The sequence below is a fragment of the Drosophila pseudoobscura genome, chromosome X (assembly GCF_009870125.1).
Source record: "Drosophila pseudoobscura strain MV-25-SWS-2005 chromosome X, UCI_Dpse_MV25, whole genome shotgun sequence".
Taxonomy (NCBI): Eukaryota; Metazoa; Arthropoda; class Insecta; order Diptera; family Drosophilidae; genus Drosophila; species Drosophila pseudoobscura.
In genome coordinates this window covers 1,567,089-1,589,466 of record NC_046683.1, presented here as the reverse complement: position 1 = coordinate 1,589,466, position 22,378 = coordinate 1,567,089, and the positions used below count along the sequence as shown (strand labels likewise).

At 50.6% G+C, this 22,378-nt stretch overlaps 2 protein-coding genes and 1 non-coding gene across 6 annotated transcripts in view; 1 reads left to right on the top strand and 2 right to left on the bottom strand.

Annotated features, from left to right (window-relative positions):
- Positions 1–22,378, top strand: part of Mnr (Membrane-bound Notch regulator) — an 80,689-nt gene that overhangs the window by 33,066 nt on the left and 25,245 nt on the right. The gene's annotated exons all lie outside the window — the stretch shown is intronic.
- On the bottom strand, positions 15,980–17,279 carry LOC6902325 (ubiquitin-conjugating enzyme E2 R2-like). Its single transcript, XM_002133814.3, has 2 exons — positions 17,164–17,279; positions 15,980–17,074 (listed from the first exon to the last, which is right to left on the bottom strand). The coding sequence occupies exon 2, from the start codon at positions 17,058–17,060 to the stop codon at positions 16,332–16,334; it is 729 nt and encodes a 242-aa protein (XP_002133850.1). The 5' UTR covers positions 17,061–17,074; positions 17,164–17,279; the 3' UTR covers positions 15,980–16,331.
- Positions 21,835–21,907, bottom strand: TRNAR-UCG (transfer RNA arginine (anticodon UCG)). The gene has a single exon. It is a non-coding gene; the product is annotated as a tRNA-Arg (tRNA).

The window sequence follows — 22,378 nt, the reverse complement described above, 5'->3', positions numbered from 1 at the left end:
TGAGTAAATCAAGCCGCACTTCCGCTTCAAGCTTCACTGGGGGTTCCCCATACCGTGCACCCCCCTGCTCTCTGCCACAAAATAAAGCACCCCATCCCCATCCCCATTCCCATTCCCATCCCGGTCATCCCTTCTTCCCTATCTTTGCCCTTGAGCCCTCGGGTGGCTGGCTGCTGCTTCGTTCGTTGTCTGCTGTCTGCTTTCTAACTGAATGAAAGCCTTGGCGCGTTGACTGATTTCGAATGGATTTTCCACGCTTTGCATGTGTTTGTATTTCTATTTGTATTTGTATTTGTATGTGTGTATGTATGTGTGTGTGTGTTTGAGGCACACACAAAATCCCGTAGGTGCAAAATAGCGCACTTCAGGCAACGAAGCATGTGCACATTTCCTTCTTTCTTCTACTGCCACGTTTTTTGTGTGTTCTGTGTTTTTCTCGCCAGAAAAATCAGTAGAAAGAGAGACCGCGCGAGAAAGGGGTATCAGGCGGTGGATACCCTGTAACGCGATCGTCGTGCAGCAGACTCTTCGGTTGCGCAATGGATATAATCGTCATGAGCGAGTAACGAGTGGCATTAACGAATATAAGGCACTTGTTAACGAGTACATATCGTTCTCTATCACCCTAGGATGCACAGTGAAGCCTCTCTTTGGTCGAGTACCTGAGCTTCTGATCGCAAAGAAGAGCTTCTACAGGTCATCAATCGATGCGAGTCGCTGCCGTGGGGCTCCTGCTCAAGCTGTCGCTCCTTTTCAGAGGCTCCTGCCTCTCCTGTCGACAGGAGAATTGTTGCCTCCGACTGAGGTTTCCATTGTGTGGCCCATTGTTGTTGGTGTTTTCGTTGGGGATTTTCCCCAAAGAAGGGAGAAAATTGTGCGGCAAAATAAAACAAACACAGAACAAAACACATTCGTGGGCCGGCCGGGACGGAAGGGAGGGAGGGACGCACTTCTGGGATTGGTCGTCGGTGGGGGACTGTAGCTTTTCACTTGTATTTCACTCCTCCTCCCACCTTCCAGCTCCCAGCTCCCGTCTCCCGTCTCCCTTTGTTTTTCTCATTTTCCTCAACGGCTTAGAGTCGGAGTCGGAGTCAAAGTGAGAGCGTTGGGCGTTGGGCATGGGGCATGTGGCATGGGGCATGGAGCATGTGGGACGCGATGTGCTTAAGCGGAAAAAAACATTTTGCTGCAGCGTTTTAGACACTGTTTTCAGCAGAGAGCGTATGCTCTATGTCCTTGTGGATCTCAGAGCGAGGAAGAGATTGAAGCAACCCGATGAGCACTGCCGCACGACGCAACAGCAGTCCACCGATGCATGCGACTTAGCGGTCATTCAGCCTTCTGTAAAAAGGCAGAAAGAAGCCACAGAACAGACATAAATTTCAGGATGGCCTTAGGCTCGGAATTTTCATGGGCTTCCGTCGCTCCTTTGGGGGAGAAGACTTCCAGATCATATATCAAACTTCTGACCAGAAACGGAAGTCGCCCCAAAGGGACGGTTGGGTGCTGGGTGTCCTGTTCATTTCCTGTCTCCTGCAAGCCGCTCAAATCCGTATCTGTTTCGTGTCCCAAAATGAATGTCCTTCCAAGCTGTGAATTATCAGAATCCATCAGCACTGGACGCAAAGAACTCTTTGGATTGATGGAAGGAAAGAGAGACCTGAATTCGGAGGGGAATCCGAAGCCACAGAAAGGCCATTCCACTCGCTGACAGCTCGCCTGTGAGCTGCTTAATTACTCGTTGCCCCTTACTCGCTACCGATCACATCGATCGTAATCGGCTGACCATTCTTGGGAGTATAGTTTTCCATGCATTTGTGGCATTTTCTCGCAGTGTTCTTCCACACTTTGATGGTGGCTGGGGGCATGACATGTGTGGCATGTGTTTTTTGTGCTGACTAGAGCAAATTAGCATTCCACAGAGTCTGAGGGAAACATGTGTTTGGCTGTCAGACCCCGTCCCCGTCTCCATGCCCGTCTCCGTGCCCAACCATGTCTCGTAAGTGTGTCACATTAAATGATACGCAACACTTGACACCAAAAATGAGGCAAAGGGCGAGCGTTGGGAGGGAAACTAGAGCCAAATAGCGAGAAAAGTTACGACTCGTGAGAGGAAACTAGATGGAAACTAGAAGGCAATGGAAATGACTATGGCTATGGCTGTGGCTGTGGCTGTGGCAGGGAAATGGTAGAACTCTACTTTATTAATGAGTTTGTTGAGGGGCGATTGGGGGAAAATCAATAGAAATGGAGAAACGGAGAAACGGAGAGCCAAGTGTGCAATGAAAATGCGTAAATGAATTTAAATGGGAAATGGAAACTGCGAAAATGCGATAAAAGAGGGGGAGAAAAACATATGCAAATGTGAGGGAAAATCAAAGAGCAACAAAACGGAAATGGTCCCCAGGGAAGGCACAGAAAAAGGGTTCACGCACATCAAAATGGAATATAAAAGGTTGAGGAAACAAACAGCAGACCATAAAACATGCAGAGATGGAGAGAGAGAGGAGGGAGGAGTGAGGAGTGATAGCAGATGGCAGTCAAGGAGAGTCAAGTGTGGAAGTCAAGAGGGGCCACACAGGAAATGGAGAATGGGGAAACGTGCTCAAGTTCACTTCGGGTGATGGAAAAAAGAGGGACCGAAGGAAGGAAGGAAGAGCTGCAGCCGACGTCTAAATGATAGCTTGACACCGCAGAGATTAGCGAGTAGCGAGTAATTAAGGAACTAATTGTGACGAGTAAGCGATAGGCTATCAGGGATAGACATTGCAGGTGATCAACGAGTAGCAACTAACGATTAGCGAGTGACTAGGAACCTGTCCTCGCATCCCAGAGATAGAAACCGACAACGTCTCACCGAAACAGACAAAGATCTTAGATCTAAGCAGCCTTTCGGCCCCAGAAAAAGATCCCAGGCAAAGCCCCAATTGGAAACACCAGTCGCTCGCATACAACTGACAAAACGAGAAGCAAAATCGAACTAAATTTTTGTGTTTGTGTAAAATAATTTGTAATTTTTGTAACAAAATCCTTTCGAAATGATGCCCAAACAATCGGCAACTGACAAAACCAAGATGGTCTTTCGGCCAGCAGCACTGTCAGGCATCAAAATCGCGAAATCGAAGTCGAAATCGAAGCTGAAGTCACGGGTAAAGGCAAAGCTAAGAAAGGCAGTGACCAGCTCTCGATCTTCGAGCAAGCCCAAAACCAAGCTGCGATCCACTCCGATGGCTCTTAGAAGCAGCCATGCCTTGAGCAAATCCAAGGCCACAAAGCGGCTGCAGAAGCTGAAGCCATCATTGTCGATGCCCCCGCAGGCGATGAAGAAAAAGACGAATGCGACGGCAGCCAAGAACAAGGGGATGCCCAAGCCGACGTCCATGCAGCCAAGGGAAACCAACAGGAAGAAGCGACCCCGTGGCACTCCCGTGCTTTTTCTGGTCAAGGATCCCGACACTCACATGCAGTCGGGGTCCAGCTCCTCCCCTAGCAAGGGGCGCAAATGGCCGCAAGAGCCGTCATCGCAAGGGCTGCAGTGTCAAGGAGGCAGAAAGCAGACACAGACACATACGCAGACCCAAACGCTGCCCCGATACGTGACCACCGGCCAGATACCAACAGACTCGAGGCTAACCAGGAGGGGCATCGAATTCTTCTGCCATTTGGGCCAGCGCAAAGTCCAGGGCCAGGACTTGCGGGAGAAGTCTTTCAGGCCAATGATGTGTCTCACCGGCGTATCCTGGAACCTCTCTCCAGCACAGGACGTAGATGGCGCCGAGGCAGAGGTGCCGCTGACCCATCGGCTGCCCATCATTGACTTCATTTCCACCAACGAGTTCGAAAGGATGTGCTGCAAGTCCCGCAGGATGACGAAATGAGATGCTGAAATGCTGAAAGCATTTTGGCGGTTTGGGGGTATCGGTCAGGTTCTACCATCAGTCTTTTGGCATGCAATTGTTACAAAATTCACTGTGATTCAATATTGTTATTTTTGTGACGTAAGCAGCGAGAGGAGTGGCTACTTGAGACTTTAGAAAGTAGCGTGTATCGAGTAACTTGTGCCTTGATTGAAATTCGGAATAAATGCGCGCATAAACGAGAGTAACGAGTAAATAATTACGAGACAAGTGACGAGTAACGAGTAATGAAATGCGAAAATGAAAAATAATGAGCAACAAGTTGCAAGTAACGAGTACCAAGAAAAGAGGATAATTCAACAAGTAACAATACAACTAGCTGATTGTTTTTCAAAAGTGGCGAGTGACGCATAACTATCAGCGAATACCATGTGTGCAGCGAGTAACGAGTAACTAATTCGAGTCATTCGAGTCATGAGTATAACGGAATAGACCGCTTACGGCGAGTGCAAAAATTGAATGGAAAAGCCATTTTCCATTTTGCCGCTTAGCAAAACTCTCGAGTGTAACGATTTCCAAATACGAATATCAAAGAGAGAAACGAGACTTCCAAGAGTCCTAGGCATTCAATTTGTTGAAAAATACTTTCAAAACATTTTCATTCGTTCGGGGGTTCGTTTATTTGGACATTCCGCGAATACGTATTCCCCGAAATGAAATTGTTGGCCAAAAATAGGAGTCAGGATTGCAGCAGCGGCAGCAGGAGGACCAGCTGGAGGAGGCGGGAGGGGGCAGGGGGCGGGAGAGGTCGAATGGCAGTAAGCGAACTTTTGCGCAAATTATCTGCGTCGCGTTTATTTCGCGCAAACAAATCGCAAAACTTTTGCAGACGGCGACCCGAACGACCCGGCGGCCAGGACCAGGAGCCGGAGCCGGAGGTGGAGTTGGAGGTGGAACTTGTGCCTCATCATCATCCGCATACTCGTGACCCGCGTGCCGCGTGCCGTGTCCCGCCTCCTGCAGCTGTAAAAGTTTTGCCGCTTGCTTCGGCACAAAAGTTTCCTTCCTTCGAGCATCGGCGGCAGCGGGGGGGCATCTTGCAGCAATTTACGGGTCTCTTTCTAGCGTCCTTTCGTCCTGCTGCCTCTCCAAAAAGGAAAACTTCAAACCGAATGGAAGATGGAAAGCCAGGCAATTGATGCAGCAGAAGCAGAAGCAGCAGCAGCCACCCAGCCAGCTAGCCAGCTAGCCAGCCAGCCAGCCCTTCTTCCTCTCGTTGTTGTTCTTGCAACGAGTAGAAGAGTTTTTGGGCTTGTTTTCATTTTCGCTGTTGGAGAATTTGCATTTTCCAAGAGGAGCGGCGACAGAGGACCACGGACGAAGGACGACTGCGGCTTTTAACCGCAAACCAAACGGAAATTGAGATTCATTTAATTCATTGTGCGACGGAGTTGAATTTTTCGGTTTTTGGGGTTTCGGGAATGAGGCTAGGGTTAAGAAGCTTCGTTGACAGCTTACTGGAGGAGGGAGGAGGGAGAAGGGAGGAGGGAGGAGCGAGGACCAGGCACACAATCAACAGGAGGAGGACAGGACCCAGGGGACAGGAGGCCTGAGGGAACTGCTGGGATCGAAACCACAACATTTAAATGACTGCAGCAGCGACGAGGACGACGGCGACGCCTTTGCTAATATTTATGCCTCGGGTGCTGTATAATCGAGGGGATGAAAGGAGCCGGGGAGCCGGGGAGCACCCGGTGTCCGCCTGAAGGAGCATGAAAGCTGAAAGCGCAAGAAATTCTTTGATTGCATTCAAAATGGGCGATGGGTCGACCCGATGCCCGATGCCCATGCCCGTGCCCGTGCCCAATGCCTGGAGACGATGGAAAGTTTTTCTAGGGTTAAGCAAGGGCCAAGCGCGCAAGAAGGGTGTGTGCATAGGGGGTTAAGGTTAAGGATAAGGATCGCTCTCTGTATCGTACGCCCGATCCATCCGGAATATGTTTGAATACTGGATCGAACCGAGCCAGGAGGCGGCGGACTACGATTAAGAGCCGCCAAGGAGAGTGTCTCTCGATCGGTGATTCTTTCCGACCCCTTCGTTCCCCATCCATCCATCCATCCATCCATCCAGCCCCCTCGTATCTTCCCATCTGCGGCGGTTTCCTTCGTCGAAAGTGTAGTCGCATTTAAATTGTGTGGCGAGCAAATTTGGTTTTCGCACGATTTCATTTCGAATTTTCGCATAAATTAATCATTGGCCTGCTCCAAATTCTGTGCGAAATGGTCAACGATTGAGAGGGGGAGGGCGAGAGACGGGGCTGGGGAGTGGATAATGGTTCCATGGAGAGGGGGGGAGGAGTGACGTGTCTTGGATTGTGCAGATGATACAGCAAGAGAGAGAGAGAGAGAGGGAGAGAGAGAGGGAGGGAGAGAGAGCATTAGAGCACGGGAAATGGGTAAATGGAGACCGCCGACGACCATTGGATGCACAACCAATTATGCAGGATGCAAGTGACACTCCAGAGGAGGCCTCCTTTCCATTCACATGAGCTTCCTGCCACATGCCGCCTGCCGCCTGCCGGCTGCCACCTGCCGCCTGCCACCTGCAGCAACGAGGAGACCGACCTGCTTATTGAACGCAATTACCTGACACACTTCCTGCACTGAACTCTGCCTGCAGTTTATGCACCAAACGATGCCAATGCACGGGTCAAAGTTCACACAGCGAGAGCGAGAGAGAGAGCTCAAGAGAGATGTGTGTGTGTGGGAGGGGGGAGTGTGGAGAAAACTTTCCTTTTCAGTACTTTGTTAATTAGGAATCTCCACACACGCCCCCCGCACACCCCCCACACACCCCCCAGTACTCCCCACATCCACAGGCAACCAATTGACCCAATAATCCCAAAGCCAAAGAGATAAACTTTACCGAAAAAACAACAAAAATAAACAACAAGAGTGCAATATTAAAAAACAAATGGGGGACACCAGAGGAAGCCCCATACCGCCCCAGGAGTCGAGGAGGCGGGGAGCAATGCCACACTCGCGCAAAGTTGCAGAACCGAAACCGAAAGCCAACATTCTCCTAGTAGAGAGAACAGAAAACCAAAGCAGAAGCGGCTAAACGAAAGAGAAACTGTTCCAAAAACCATTCGCCATTGACACGGACATTGATCGACTAATCGATGACCTCTAACCGAAGAAAGGAGCTCTGTGGGAGCTGGCACTAGGCGCTGGAAGGTCAGATTATGGATAGGACTATCTGGATAGGATAGGAATATCCTTCCAAGTCACCAAATGCCAAAACCATTCCTGCTTTGTTGGTTCAAGTCTCCGAAGGTACCCAAAATCGTGCCGGCAAAAGCCAACAAATAAACCATTAGTCGAGATTGAGCCAATCTTCTGGGATTGCTTTTAAGATAGTTCCATATATTGGAGAGACTTCGAGAGAATCATCTTTCTCATGGAAGATAATGGTAAAGGTATGCCTTGTGGCCCAAGGTCTCGAACAGACTCGAATGATTCGCCCGTCGATCGGACCTGTACCTGTGGGAAGCTCTGTCCAAATTCTAAGCCTCTCCGATCGATCGCCAGGAAGACCTTACGACTCGAACAGTTGGAAACAATTCTTGGATCAGGAGAGACTGACATTCGACCTTCGCTCGGGTCTGATCCCCTGCTGCGGCTGGCTGCCAGTTGGTCCACGGTTGGGCCATGTGACCTCACGGGGTATCCGTGACCGAAGGCAGCAGAGAAAAGCAAAAGTGACCTCGACCCGGACAAAATAACTTGCAGTATATTTTGTTGGCCATTGTTTTTTCCGTTTCGGTAGTTTTTTATCGTGATTTTTCCCACCCACACACACAGGGGAGGGGGAGATAGAGGGGAGAGGGTAGAGGGTAGAAGGGATGGATGGATTCGCGTTTGACCATTGGGCAGGCAGGCAGGCAGGCGGGCCAGTTATCGCAATCGCAATTGCTATCCATTTCATTTACCGCAGGACAAATTTTTATTGCTGACCCAAGCAGCGGCAACAACAGAGGCAGAGGCGGTGGCAAGGACAGTTGTGGCATCAATGTGGCATTGTTTCAATACGAGTACACACTTATATATATATATATATGTATCTGAAAATTGCCGGAAAAGTTGCTGCAATTGTCCTCATTTTCTTTCAGTTAAGGACAATTTTATTGTTGTTCTGTAAACGCCTCCTCCTGCCTCTGTCCTGCCGCTGTCCTGCTGCTGCTGTTGTTGTCCTCTCTGCCGCTCCGCCCACCAATAAATGTTGTGCAACATTTTACATAAATAACAAGGACTCGACTCGCCTGTGTCCCCGCTCCCACCCGTGCCCTTGCCACATGTCCCCTGTCCGTTTTGACAGTCGTCAAGTGCATTGTGCACTTTGCCAAAAACAATTTCACATTCATGCAGCTCTCCCTCTCCCCCCCTCTCCTCCTCTCTCGCTCTCTCTCTCGTTCACTCGTTCGAATATAAAGTACGAGTACTCGTACGTTTCCTCTGTCAAGGACACTCCATATACATGAGTGCTGTTGCGGGGCTTCAAGGGGCCTGTCTGTCCCCCCGCCCGTCCCCCCTGCCCGTCCGTGTAGCCACAAGTCAAAAGCATGTTTAATTATGTTGACAATATGCAAATAACTTTATGGACAGCCAGAATAATTGCATTTCGGTCGGCCGTGGTCGGGTGCTCCTTCCTCCTTTTCGATCGGGGATTCCCTGCCAGGAATCAGTTCTGTCCTGCGCCAAGGACTCGGTGATTGGTGGGCCTCGGATTGATCTGATTGATCCCCCACTCTTCTGATGTCCCCTCTGGCCTCTTGCCGGTGGGAGGGGGACAGGGATGGGGACGGGGACAGTCGCGTACATGCATATAATTGCCATTCATGGCGACGCGACTAACATTCGTGTTAGTTGGTTCTCGGGAGTCCTTCCGGACAATGAATGTCGTGTCGCTGACAATTTGAACTCCTGGGTATTCTTGACTCCTGGCAGCCATGGATATGAGAGGGGGGGCGGGGGGTACTGACTCCCATTGTTGTCCTATCAAATGCTGCTGCTGACTTGGCAATTTATGCTGCCAGAATGTCTCTCTCTCTGTGTGGGGCTGAAGGAGTCGTCTCCTAATTGGACAACATAATATTTAACTAATTTATTTGGATATACTTGATAAATGGGGGAATGCCATGTCAAGCATTTAAATGGGAATTCGCTTGTCGCTGCTGCAGAATGCAATTTATGTCTCAGAGGGGAAGACGGGAAGAGGGTGTGAGGGGGGGGGGGGGGGGGAGGGGGCCACAGAAACCTGAAGCCAAACACCAGAAACACAAACTGCAAATCCCAGGAATATATGTGTTTCCCCCCCTCCACCACCATTCCCCCCCCCGTCGATGGAACAATGGCTCGTCGCTGGAAGGAGGAGGCGTGTCCTTCTAATCAAATTATCACAAAATTCAATGAATTTCAAATGAGCAAAATCGAATCGGAATCATCTCTGAAAGCAGCAGCGCCAGCAGCAGTTCAAGTGCATTCCAAAGAGAGCGAGACAGAGACAGAGAGAGGGAGAGAGAAAGGGGGAGAGGGAGAGTTAGAGCAATTATTTGATTTAATTTAAATTCTGGATAATGTTTCTAATGAATTCTTCGGGCGGAGAGAGAGGGGGGACGGAGACAGCGCAGAGCCTTAAGAGGTTCACAAATTTGGGACAGAGGGGCACTGCTGCAGGACGCATAAGACGTCGAAATGTGGGCTTTGCAGGCACAAAAGATAGTCCGAATGAGTGCCAAAGATGCATGGATTGAAAGATACGTGGATACGGAATGACATGCAGATTGATGGATAGTTGGGACGGATAGTTGGATTCTGGGATCAGTAATCAGAGGGGAATGAAACCTCAAAACTTGTATTCGTTTGTCCGTTAATCGATGGCCACTCATTGCATTCGTTCATTCATTCAGTCATTCATTCATTAGCCGAACGAAACGAAACGAGTGAAAGCCTCAATTAATGAATACCCAAACGAATGCTGATTCTGATTGATTGATGTGCCCGGACTTTTCGCACTTCCCCTCCCTGCCCGGTCCCCCTGCGGCTGTGCCACTGCTTGACCATAATCTCATTGTGGTCTGGGGATGATGATGACCAGCCATGGCCTTTTATGGGCTTTATTGGCTACCTTTTATCCCCTGCACAGAGCACAGAGACCAGACCCCTGCCCGTGCCCTGTCTGCTGCTTCTGTGGCTGTTTTCTTTATCCGCCGAGTCCTCGCAACTAATTGAAAATCAAGTGAAACTGCTGAAAGGACCCACACAGATACATGCACACACACAGACGGACACCGGGAGAGTGGGATAGAGACAGAAAGGACCATTAGGGGACGCACTTGAGTGTAGCAATGTGTCAATTAACAATTTGCGCGCACTGTGTTTATGATGGTCGAGTGGTCGTGTAGTTGTGTAGTCGTGTAGTCGTGTAGTCGAGTGTATTTGCAAATTAATGCGCATCATTAGAGACGACTGTACGTACGTACGTTGTATATTCCGTAGCCTGGAAGAAGAGTGTCCTGGAGGGCGGGCAGGCGGGCAGGCAGTCCACTCAATTTGTTTGCTTCCAATTCCATGGGCAGCTAAGTGGCTCAAGTGACTGCTGAACGAGTCCTCAAGCAATCGATGTCAAATGTTGTTGTAACGAGAGTGTTAACGAGTGGAAAGATCTAACGGTTATGGCACTCGCCGCTGTCCCGGTGTCGAGCTCTTTCGGGGCGCTACGCCACGCCCTGCGATGGGAGGTGGAGAAACAGTTAAAAACAGTTCAAATCTGTAGATAAAGCAAGTCTGCAATGAAGAGATTACCCCCTCGATCCATCGATTGGCCTCGGAGATAAAGCCCATGTGGAAGTTTCCAGGCCATTGAATGGCCAATTAAGCAAATCAAATTGACCACACTCGCACTCGTATTCGTACTCGTACTCGTACTCGTACTCGTGCACTCATTAAAGCCAATCAAAATCATGTCCCAAAGAGACAAAAGGATTGAAGCCAGGGGCCGGGGGCCGGGGGCCGGGGGTGTGCCACCCATAGAAGCGGCATTCAATGGAGCGAATGGAACGAATGACAGGGAATGGAAGGAATGATTTGGTTTGGAGTGGAGTGGATTGTGTGTGTGTGTGTTTGATGAGGTGATGAAATCGCATTACAACAATTAAACATGCCACAGATACTGATACGGGATACAGATACACCGACAGACAGACACACAGATGCACAGATACATTTGCACTCGTTGTTTTTTCTGTCCTCCTATTCGGTCGCTTTTTGTGTCTAACAAAAGACTTAAAGGCTTAAAGCCAATTGAGAGAGAATCAGGAGGCAGAGGAGGCAGAGCAGGCAGAGGAGGCAGAGGAGGAGGTGTGGCATTCAATCAACGAAAATGGAAATGAGAGACGAGAGACGAGAATGAGAGACGAGAATGGGAGGCTGAAGAGGCACGAATGAGTGCGGCTGTGTGTGGCAACGGGCGCACTTATTCATTCATTTTGTATACTAATAGGCGGCACAATCAGACAGAAATGACACGACAATCAGTCAAACAAACAAACAAACAAACAAACAAACATACAAATGAACGAATAAAGGAATGAACGATGGAGATGGAGAACACACGAGAGAAATGGCGGCAGAGGGAGGGAGCCGCACACACAACAAACGACATTATCCAAAGTCAACAGCAGAAAACAAATCAAACGCACACGCACAGGCACACAAGGAGATAAGCCACACTGGGAGAGAGCGATAGCGAGTGGGGCGAGTGTAGGGGTGGAGGCGGAGGCGGAGGCGGGGGCGGAGGGAGAGGGAAAGGACTTGCACGCATGTTAGGTGCTGGGCCTCTTTATGTTTTATCTCAAAATGCGATGCTTGGCTGCTGATGAGACGAGCACCCCTCGTCTCTCTCTCTCTCTCGCTCTCAAGAGATGGAAGCTTGCACACTCTGCCCCGTGCCCCGTGCCCCATGCCCCGTGCCCCAAGCCGCAGGCTGCTTCAGTTCTTTCGTGGCAATGACAGGATTTGAGTGGCGGCCTAACCGCAAAATGATTATATTCGCAAGAACAAAATCGTAGGGAATCCGCCCAAGAGGGTGGTTGCAAATATGCCAGTGTTGGGAAAGTCGTGCAGATAAGAGTTCACCTTTTTGTGTGCTGGAAACAGTGTTGGAGAGAGCCAAGCCAGAAAGAAGCAGCAAAGAGGCATTCTAGTGTTTAAGAGGGAAACTGAACTACTGAAGAATTCTCTGAGTATTTGTATCCATTTGTAGTGGTGCAGTGTTGGATAGCGTCCTTGCATGGGTGGCCAGTGTGGCTTAGCTGAGGGGTAAATGCTGGGAGAAGTGCTCCAGAGAAGATATCTCCGTGGAAGAAGGGTATCCAGAGGTGGTTGTGCCGTCACTCGCTGCTCCCCAGAGTCGGCGGAGAGTCTGTTGTTTGCTTGTTAACTCTGACATCCACTCCAGTCCGCTGCTGTTTTGGATGTTGGATGTGGGATGTGGGATGCTGGATGTTTGCGACTGCATAAACCGCTTAGCGTAGCGTAATTTAAATCCCCTTTTGTTGGGTGCCACAAGACTCGTGCGGAAAGGAAAGCAAAGCAGAAGCAAAGCACAAGCAAAGCAAAAGGAAAAGCCTTTCAAAAATGATTATCATAATGGGCCAATGGGCGAAATGTGGTGTTGGTGTGTATGTGGCTTTGGCTTTGGCTTCTGTTTTGTTTTGTTCTGTTGTTTGTGGCATTCAGAAGATTCCTTTCGCTAAGCCTTGAAGTCGCTTTAATCGGTAATCATCTCATTAGCGAATGCCGGGCCACAGATTGTCATAATTATAGTCCCAGAGCAGAGTTGTGCTCCGGCTGTGGATGGATGGCAGTGGCAACCCTGGCACCCTGGAACCCTGCCCCACGTGGCAGCAAATCGCAAATCACAGCAAATACATAAATGTCGAGGCTGTAGATTGGAATTGGATGGGGCCCCCTGTTGGAGCTGTTGATTTTTCCATCTATTTTTCGCCGAATGGAAGGACTCTTCCAGGCACTTTAACTTCTGTTTTCGGCTTCCCGTTGGTGGCGGCAGAGGAGGCCTCTGGCAGAAGAGGGCGTGGCGAACACTGGCAATGTCTGCACGCGATGTTCAACGTCTGGCGGGTGTCCTGGCCCTGCCCCTGCCTCTGCCCCTGCACCATCCTGCTCCCAGACGATAGACGATAGACCGATAGGCAAATGCAAACAAGAAACTTTTTCGGCTGGAAAACGGAGGAGCTCTCCGCCCCCTCCGAGGTGGAAAGCCGCTAGCCAGACCTTTCTCCTTTCTCCTGTCTCCTTTGCTTTTTTTGTGTGTTTGCTGTGTGGTGTCTGCTTCCTGCTTCCTTCGTTTTGGCCAAGCACCGCCAATCATTGGCGTAAATTGAGCTCATTGTGGTCTAACACCATTACACCGCTGCCCCATGCCACATGCCACATGCTACATACATGCCACCAAGAGGCGGAGGATCGAGGCACAGGCGAGTGTGTGTGTGTGCGACTGAAGGAGTCACAGCAGCACCACAGATAAAATGGAGTTGCCTGCTGCCAAACGACCTACACTGAGCGAAAAACGGCCAGCAAGGTGGTCGGAAGTGAATGCACTCAAGGCAGATGCCACAGACGCCACAGATGCCCAGTGTTTTCGCTCAGTGTTGCCCCTCCACCCCTCCCCACCGCTGCGACTGCAGGTGGCACGGGTCGGGGCGGCGGGGCGGCTGGGAGGCGCCTGTGTGAAGTCGTTAAATGCGGCAAAGTAAAATAAATTGAGCCAAGTCATGTTTCGAGCATGAAATGCATTTTTATTGCAAACCCCAGCCATGGAGCGGGGGGAGGGGGGGCAGCCAGTAGTTTCAGTTTTGGGGCAACAACCACCGAACTATTGAAATGCACAAGATATTGACTGCCGAATGCCTCGACAACCGTCTAGCGACTGGCGGACCGGCGGACTGGCGGGCCATAAAGTTCATAAATTTACAAGAGGCATGCCACATGCCCCCCCCTGAAGTTGCAAGTTGCAAGTTGCAAGTTCCGTTGCCCCCAGAAGTGGGCAAACTTTCATCGAATGGAAATTATTATTTCATTTATCAGTTTTCCCCCAAGAAGCGACAGAGAGAGGGGGAGAGAGAGAGAGAGAGAGAGAGGGGGAGGGGGAGGAATTTAAATTTCCGTTTCGGGATTGGGGATTGCGGGGGATTGGGGGGGAATTGAGGCGGCAGGGACTGTCTACAGCTTGTTGGTGGCCCTCGAGGATGAGCCACTGCCCCTCCCCCAATGATTCGATGGCTACATTCGTGGCAGATCGAGCACTGGTCGGCTTGCCCATCGCACCTGCTGGATCGTACGGACTAAAGGCCCCCCATAGAAGCCATTTAAGAACAGCTTTCGAGGTCTTTTGGGCATGGAGTGTTAAGTGGGGACCAGACCTGCCCGAAATCCATCTCAACGGCTGCTTGGATTCGTTTTGCATTCATCCATTCATCCATCCATTCACCCAACTAGAAGTAAGACCCATTCATGCTGTGATCTCGTAATTAATTCAAGTCTTTATCCGCTTCTTATCTCGTTCGCAGGTGAGTGTTGCCCCCCGGGGAGTGAATGCTAAATGGAAGACACGGGGGGGCAGGAGGAGGACGGGCTGGGTGGCGGGCTGGCCACTAATTGCCCCCGTTTTGCCCAGAATCCCTGTGCCACCCGCTGTGGCACTGTGGCACTGTGGCAGAGTGGCAGTGTGTAATGTAGCCAACTCCCATTTGGTGTTTTCTATTTTCTGTTTTCTATGTTTCTCCGCCCTCCTCCCCCCTCCCCCCTGCCGACGCGGAAACCACTTCCCTCCTGCAGTTTCATAAATTTTAATGTAATATTTCCATGTTGTACAATTTTCCTGGCTAGGAGGAAAGGAGGATGGGGGGGGGGGGGGTGGAAAAAACGCTTACAACGCCCAAAATTATGCTATAAAAATGCACTGCCACTAATTAGGCCAACAAACATGGCCAGAAAAATACCAAAAAACCAAAAAGGAAGGAGGGGTGGTTGGGGGGGTGCGGGAGGGGGGATGGGCTTTCCTCCAAAGAGTAAAGAAAACCACAGAAAAAATAGAAGGAAAAATTGGGCGAAAAATAGAAGGAAAATTAGAGGCAAGAACCCAAAAAGAAGAGGACGGCGGCAGAGTAGATGCGTTGCCTCCCTTTTCCATATTATATATCCTTCCACCCCCCCTCCCCCTCTCCCCTCTCTCTCGCTTCTCGCGCCCCATTTCTGTTGTAAGTGTAATCATCGCACGATGAAAGCCGCTTACAATAATTGCCCCATCTTGTCCGGACATCGTGTCCCGTGTCCCGTGTCCGCATCCACGTCCTGCTCCCGCTGCCGCTCCTCCTTCCACTCCCCTTCCAGAGGATACCATTTCACTTTTTTTGCTCTCGTTCTTTTCTGCGCTCTGCTCTGTCTGCCAGAGGCCCATCCTGCATTCATTTGAAGTTGCAACGTTTTGTGTCGATTTCCGTTCCGTTTTTTGCCCCCGAAAGTAGCGCGGAAGTCGAGTGGTGTGGCGGAGTGGGCGGAGGGGCGGAGTGGGAGTGCCACTAGTGGCTTTTCATACAGAGCAAATGTAAATTGAATCAAGTTATTAGCAAACTTCCAAGTGAATTAGCCGCCAAAGGGAGAGCCCGCTTAATATACAAGAAATTTCCCAGTTGCTGGGCGATTCAATGCGATACGGAAGGGGAGAGGGGAGCCCATCAGATATTCGAGGGAATAGAGTGTGCTCCAAAAGAAGACGAGACTCGGATAAAACATGGATGCCTTCAGGCTCGAGAAGCCATCAAACATGTCCAATTAGCACAACATCGACAGTGGTTCGATCAGAGGTTCGATCGGTGCACTGCGGCTTGGAGTGAGCCACTGGCACTCCACATTTGTGGAGGAGGTGCAGTCCGGTAGAGGAGGGCATTGCCTCCGTTTCCGGGCAACGGACTGCCGCCAAAGATAGCATATCACCTGCATTCGGTGGATCCCTTGGATCTGGAATGAATAACAGCAGTTGGTTTGCTTTTGGTCATCCCTTGCGCATGGGGTTTATTTGTGCAGTGTTGGGGGTATTGGGGTACCATTGGGGTGCTTTGTTTCTGGCGAAAAGAGTGTCCTTTTACGCATCCTCGTGTAGTACCTTAAATTTAGAGGTGTGTGTGTGCTGGTGTGCTTAAAGTGTGCTTGAGAACCGCTTGAAAGCTGCTTGGTAAAGAGCAGTCCAGCTTGAGCATTGCAGCGGGTGGCAACTGCAGATAGTGGCGAGCAGCTAGTGGCCAGTGGCGAGCGGCGAGCGGCGAGTGGCGTGTAGAGAGTAACGCGTAACGAGTAACGAGTAACAGTTAGCGAGTGGCGGGCTGCGAACTTGACTTAGTCCACATCATCCCAAATGATCTTCTGGTACAGGCCATCGGCATCCCCAGGCTCGTCCCCGTCACCGTCCTCCTCTGAAGCCGAGCTGCTCTCGTTCGAATCGTCGAGCTCGGCCAATGTGAAGTCCTCCTCCTCCTCCTCGTCGGGCTGCTCTTCGGGGGGACCGGGACGGCAGTACTGCTCCACGGTTACGGGGACAGTGACCCCGTCGAGACGGGCCATCTCCTCCCAGTCGTGCTTCTGCAGAGCCACGCGCTCCGGGTACTCCTTGTCCGCGCCGTCCGAGTCGCGCCACTGATTGTAGAGCACAGCGGCCTCCATGTCGCAGGGCCAGTCGGTGTCGGGGCCGGTCAGCAGCGACACCACCGACAGCAGCACGCTGCGGGCACTCATGGTGGCGTTCCAGCAGCCGTCGTAGAGCACCGACATGCAGACCATGCCGCTGGCGTGGACGTTCGGGTGGAACATCTTCGTGCGGAAGAAGAAGTCCGGCGGCTGCATCGGATAGTCGGGGGGGAACTGCATCGAGGCCTTCAGGTACGCCCCCTGGTAGACGGTGTGGGGCGGCCCGAAGACCCCCACATCCCAGTCGAAGAGATCGCCCTCGCGGACCAGCTTCACGTGGAAGCCCTCGAGCTTGCCCTCCTGCAGCTCCGTGAACTCCCTCAGCAGGACGCGCACAGCCATGGCGCTCGATTGGGTTTCAGTTGCCTCAGAATCGCCCATTTTTCTTTGCTTTGCTGCGAGAGAAAATCGAGTTTAGTTTTACAATTTTTCCGACTTTTTTCCGATTTTTTTTCCGACTTTTTTTCTAGAATTATTTTCTTACTTGTTTCGTTTCTCCGTTGTTATGTAGGAATCGATATGAATTGTGAGCTGCTTCGCTTCTGACACAAGGAACAAGGGTCACTTAGATCCCCACAAAAGCAGGGCAGATTGAGAGAGAGAGAGAGAGAGGAGGAGAGAGAGAGCGAGAGGGAGAGGGAGAGTCGTAAGTTCTCTTTTCGCTCAACAAATAATTCCATGCCATGTAAATATTTAAAGCGCTTTTGGTCGGTCAGACATAAATGTAATTTATGGTTTTTTCTTTCTCTTTCTCTTTCCCTTTTCTCCTCCTAGCTCTCTCTCTGTCTCTCTCTCGCTGTTGCTGTTGTCCTTTTGTTGTCCTGTCAAGGATGTGGTTGGGCCACAGAGACGAGGGTCGCACCAAAATGTTGGCAAAATTAAAAGAAAAATGAAACTTTTTCTGTGGTCATTTATGTCGTTTCATATTTATTCAGCGGCCTTCCCTTCCGCATAATTGGCAATCCTCTCTCTCTCTCTCTCTCTCTCCCTTGCTCTCTCTGTCGCTCTTCCGAAAAAAGCTTTCAAAAACCCACAAAAAATAGAAATTTAAAGTAAGAGAAGGAGAGGTCTTTGGTGGCCTTTGGAGGGTCGAATGCTTGGATACCCTTGGAAAATGGCTTCCCTTTGGATGCCACACTCTTCGGAAACCCCCCCTTGACTGGAAGAGAGAGGGAGGGCTGTGGCTTCTACTCGCTGAATAGGGTATCCCCATCCCCAGTGTGGAGTAAGCCCCGAAAAAACCCCCAAAATCATTCGAATGTTAAAGCCGGAGAGAATTTCAACCGAAAATTGAGGCGGCAAGGCGAGGAGTCGCCTGCTTAAATGTAAATCCATGTAAATGCATTTAAAACGAGTGGCCAGCGAGTGGAGTGGAAGGTTTAAGAGCAGCACTGGAAGCAGGAGATTAATTGAGTTGCCACATCCACATGCCTGTGTGGCATGCCACCCTGCTTGACCCGCATGCACTTGCATCACGCATACGCCATGTGGCAGACTGTGGCCTCTCCTGCCTGTCTGCCTCCTGCCTCTTGCCTGCTATTGACTTCGTCCCAAAAAAGTGCCTGTGGAGAAAACTTGAGAGTGCTGGAGGAGAGACAGAGAAGAGAGGGGAGTGGAGTGGAGGGAAGGGAAGTGTCTTTCTGTGGCCAGGACTCCTTGAATATTTTATTGTATTTTAATTAACTAAATCCTTGGGGGGCGCACAACCCGCTCAAACACTCGACCGAAAATTGACTAAACTCGAAACTTGTTGACACTCTCTCTCTCCCTCCCTCCCCCCCTCCCTCCCTCTCTCCCAGTGTGGCTTAAGAACAGTCATCGGCCTTTGTCTTTATGGCTTTCTGGGCTATAAATCAGCATTAAAAAGCGAAGCCAGCCCTGCGGGAAGCACTGAAATATTGTCAGACAATGCCTCAAAAGTCAGAAGCCATTGGGCAGCACTTTGCTCGGCCTCTCAGTGGGGCATGCCGCTTGGCTAATTCATCAGCAAATTGTTAAACTGCAACTGCAACTGCAACTGCAACTGAATAAAGCCCCCAAATCTCACTTTGACAGATTAAATATTGACCAGGGGCCAAAGGGGAGCCAAAGGGAGGGACCGCAGGAGGCAGCCGACGTCTAGACGGTCCTCCGGCGAAGGAATCCTGACGATTGGGAGGGCGGGCTTCGGTTTTTCGGGCCTACACTCGAAAGCCAAGAAAAAGTCCGACAGCAGCCCCCGCCCCCGCCCCCTTTGGGGGGGGGACCCATGACGCAGCTGCACGCAAATATTTGCCGCATTTTTTATGCAACCACAAAATACAAAATACAAAATACTCTCCGCCGAAAGCCGAGGCCAGTGGTTTTTTCCGTGCTGTGGAAGGGGTGGAAAGGGGGAAAGGGGGGAAAACCTTTTTATGCGATTTGCGTTTTTGTCATAAATTTAACAGCAAGTAAATATTTGATTTGATTTTCGCTTTTGGGCTGCCCCGAGCCCAAAATGGCATCAGAGTTGATTAAATGCCAATTTTGGCAGCATTTAAATTGCGATGAGGCCAGGGCCAGGGCCAGGGCCAGGACCAGGACCAGGACCAGGACCAGGGCCAGGACCAGGGCCTAGGCTTCAGATTTAATTGAAAATCTCCCTCTCTCTCTCTCCCTCTCTCTCAGCGTGGCTTAGCACTTGAGGAGGAGGCCTCAAGCCTTGCAGGGAAGCCGAATCAATCCCACGATTTGAATATTCAATCGATTTGGGGTCGGGCCTTGAACACTGAACAGATCCGAGGGCTTTAAACCTATACGACTACCCGGAATTAATTATTTACTTATTTTGTATGGGTTTTATGGGTTTTTTCGCAGCCTAAATTCTATGAAATATCAGACAAAAAGTGTACCATACTTTTTCCACCGCTTTACTCGGATTTATTTACTCTTATTTTGCGTAGTGCAAATAAAAATAAGCTAACAAAAATTACGATCGCTTTGAAATGACGGAAAATAGTCGTTTTTCGGAGTGTCCTTGTTGTTCTTTGCCAGGACTGTGCATTGTTAAGGGTCGTTAGGGTCGTAAAGGTCTCAGCATTGTTCTGAAAACAGAGAGGGAGAGAGAATGAATCATATATCATAGAGTGGGTCCTTCCACTTCCTTCCGTTCCCTTTGGCCATCGCTTCTTCCAATGGAAATAATTTGAAATTAGGAAAAATTATGATGAGAGTTTGTCTCCCTCCCTCTCTGTCTCCTCTGCTCGTCTTCCTGTTTGTGTCCTTTCATGTCTTGGCAACCGGAGGAGGCTTTCCACACACACACAGACACACACACACACACACACACACGTGTCGCAGCGAAAGGAAAATGAGCATAAAACAAAGTTTATGTGCAACTTTTTGATTACAAATGCAAATTACAGCCGTCGACTGCCGACTGCCGACTGCCGACTGGGGGCACTGCCTCAGAGCAGAGGCAGAGGCAGAGGCAGTGGCAGCGGCAGCAAAAAGACTAAAAAGAGTGCGGAAAATGTCGAAGGAGAGGCGAGGAGTGGAGCGCAGAGGAAAGGGGGGAAAACTTTTTCATATTGCAGTAGAAATTGCGTCAATTTTTGTTTGTTTGTTTGTTTGTTTGTTTGTTTCCGTTTGTTTGTTCGTTTTGTCTCCCTCTCTCTCTCGCTCTCCGTCTCTGTCTCTCTGTTTGCCCGCCGCCTTTTGACGCTCTCGCTCTGTTTTCCGGCAGTTCAGAGTTGACAAAACATTTCATTTTCCGAGTGGCAGAGTGGCAGAGTGGCCGCCTACCCCCGCCACGCCTCCAAAAAAAGCGCGTAGTCATAACGCCACGCAGGGGAGGGGTGGGAGGGCGGATTGGATTACCGGAATGGAGAATAAACATATTTAAATGCGAGGGCGCAACAGATCCTTCCACAGAACCCGGAATCGGAGGATAATCTCCTCCTTGGACGCATGCAGCATGCAGCATGGAAATAGACCTCCGTAGACGTCGTCAACCTGCATCAAAACTACCAAACGGATGTCGCCCGTAAACAAGGACTGGAGAGGGAGAGGGGGAGGGGGAGAGGGGGGAATGCACGATGCACCACAATTATTTGCCATCACTTGCGGCCGTTAAATGTTTTGCAATCCGATCGGACAATCCCCGGCCACGGGTCCGGGGATGGAGGGGGCTGTGGCTGGTCCTGGGCCTGGTCCTGGGACTGGCGTTGAGGCATCAATTTGCTGGCCTCTGACAGCGGCCTGTCTGTCGCTTATAAATTGCCAAGCCGACAAGAGGCTCCTGACATTTAACATCCGGCTCGAAAATTGCTCATCCCTTTGGCCCCTGCTGTACTGCGGAGGGAGGGGGAGGGGGAGAGGGAGAGGTGGATGGAGCTGGAAGTCCGCGACCAGCAATTAAACGCTTATCGAAAAGTTGGCCCAAAAAAAAAGAACAGAGAGATCTAGAGCAGAGAGAGAGAGTGCGAGAGAAGAGGGTGTCAAAAGAGAGAGGGAGGGAGGGGGGGGGGAGAGCAGACAATGAGCTTCCTTGCATATAATTGAGGTTATGGCCTCCCGAAAACTTTTCGCAGGAGCAAAAACATTTTCGTTTTTGGCTCGTAAAAACTTTCTCCTTCACAAAAATAAGTTTTTGAAATGTGTCCACCTCTCACCTGGTGCCCCTTGGTATCCTTGCCTCCCCCTCCCCCGTCCCCGCGTTGCATATGCGGTAAATAACTGCAGACAAAAGCTAAAGAAATTAATTAGGGTCTCTGTCTCTCTGCCACTGCCCCTGCCACCATTGTCATTATCGTTATATCATTATCACGGGACAGACACCTCCGCAGACGTCGTCAACCTGCATCAAAGCTACCAAACGGATGTCACCCGTAAACAAGGACGACACAGAGAGAGGGGGAGAGGGAGATGGTGAGAGGGTGCGAGGGAGAGGGGGGAATCGAGCTGTTGGCATGGAAATTAATTGCCCCAAATTGAGTAACGACGTCGCAGATGTGTCAAGGATTGCCCAAGAACAGGTGGAATGCCACAAAACTCCAATACCCTCCGCTGCTCCTTTGGCGGGAGGAAAGATGCATCCCGACAGATGCAAAAGGCAATACTTGCAGAGAACTGGACAAATGTTTACACTGGAAACCCGTCGGAGGAGTAAAAAGAAAAAAAAAGCCACTGTCTTCGACCGTGACAGGACTCGAACCTGCAATCTTCGGATCCGAAGTCCGACGCCTTATCCATTGGGCCACACGGTCGCTTGGAATGTTGCGTGAAAAGGCGGCTCAAGAAAGGGATGGGGATGGGGATGGGAATGTGGTTGGAAGGGAGGGAGGGGAGCACACACTCCGCTCAGAAATCGCAGTAGAGACTTGGTGGGTGGTGGGCGGAGGGCGGGGGGGTGGTGAGCGGGGAGCGGGGAGGGAGGAATGCGGATGCAAAGGAGGAAGTGAATGTTTGTGCTGAAACAAAGCTGGGCGCTAATTAAGCAACGCTCTAATGAACAGACAGAGATAGAGATAGGGGGATAGAGCAAGGGAGGCAGGGAGGGAGGGAGAGGGCGAGGAGAACACATAAGGAGCGGCACAGAAGAGACTGACGGATGGACAGAGCCCGGATGGAATGGCTAGAATGGACAAAGGTGCAGTGCAGGCCGCTCTTCTGCTTCCTGGATGCCTGCCCGCCGCCTGCCCGTCGCCTCATGTGGCAGACACAACAATAGACACGTT

Bases quoted from the DNA above. Each gene is read 5' to 3' on its own strand.
- LOC6902325 (XM_002133814.3), bottom strand. From the start codon at position 17,060: ATGGGCGATTCTGAGGCAACTGAAACCCAATCGAGCGCCATGGCTGTG.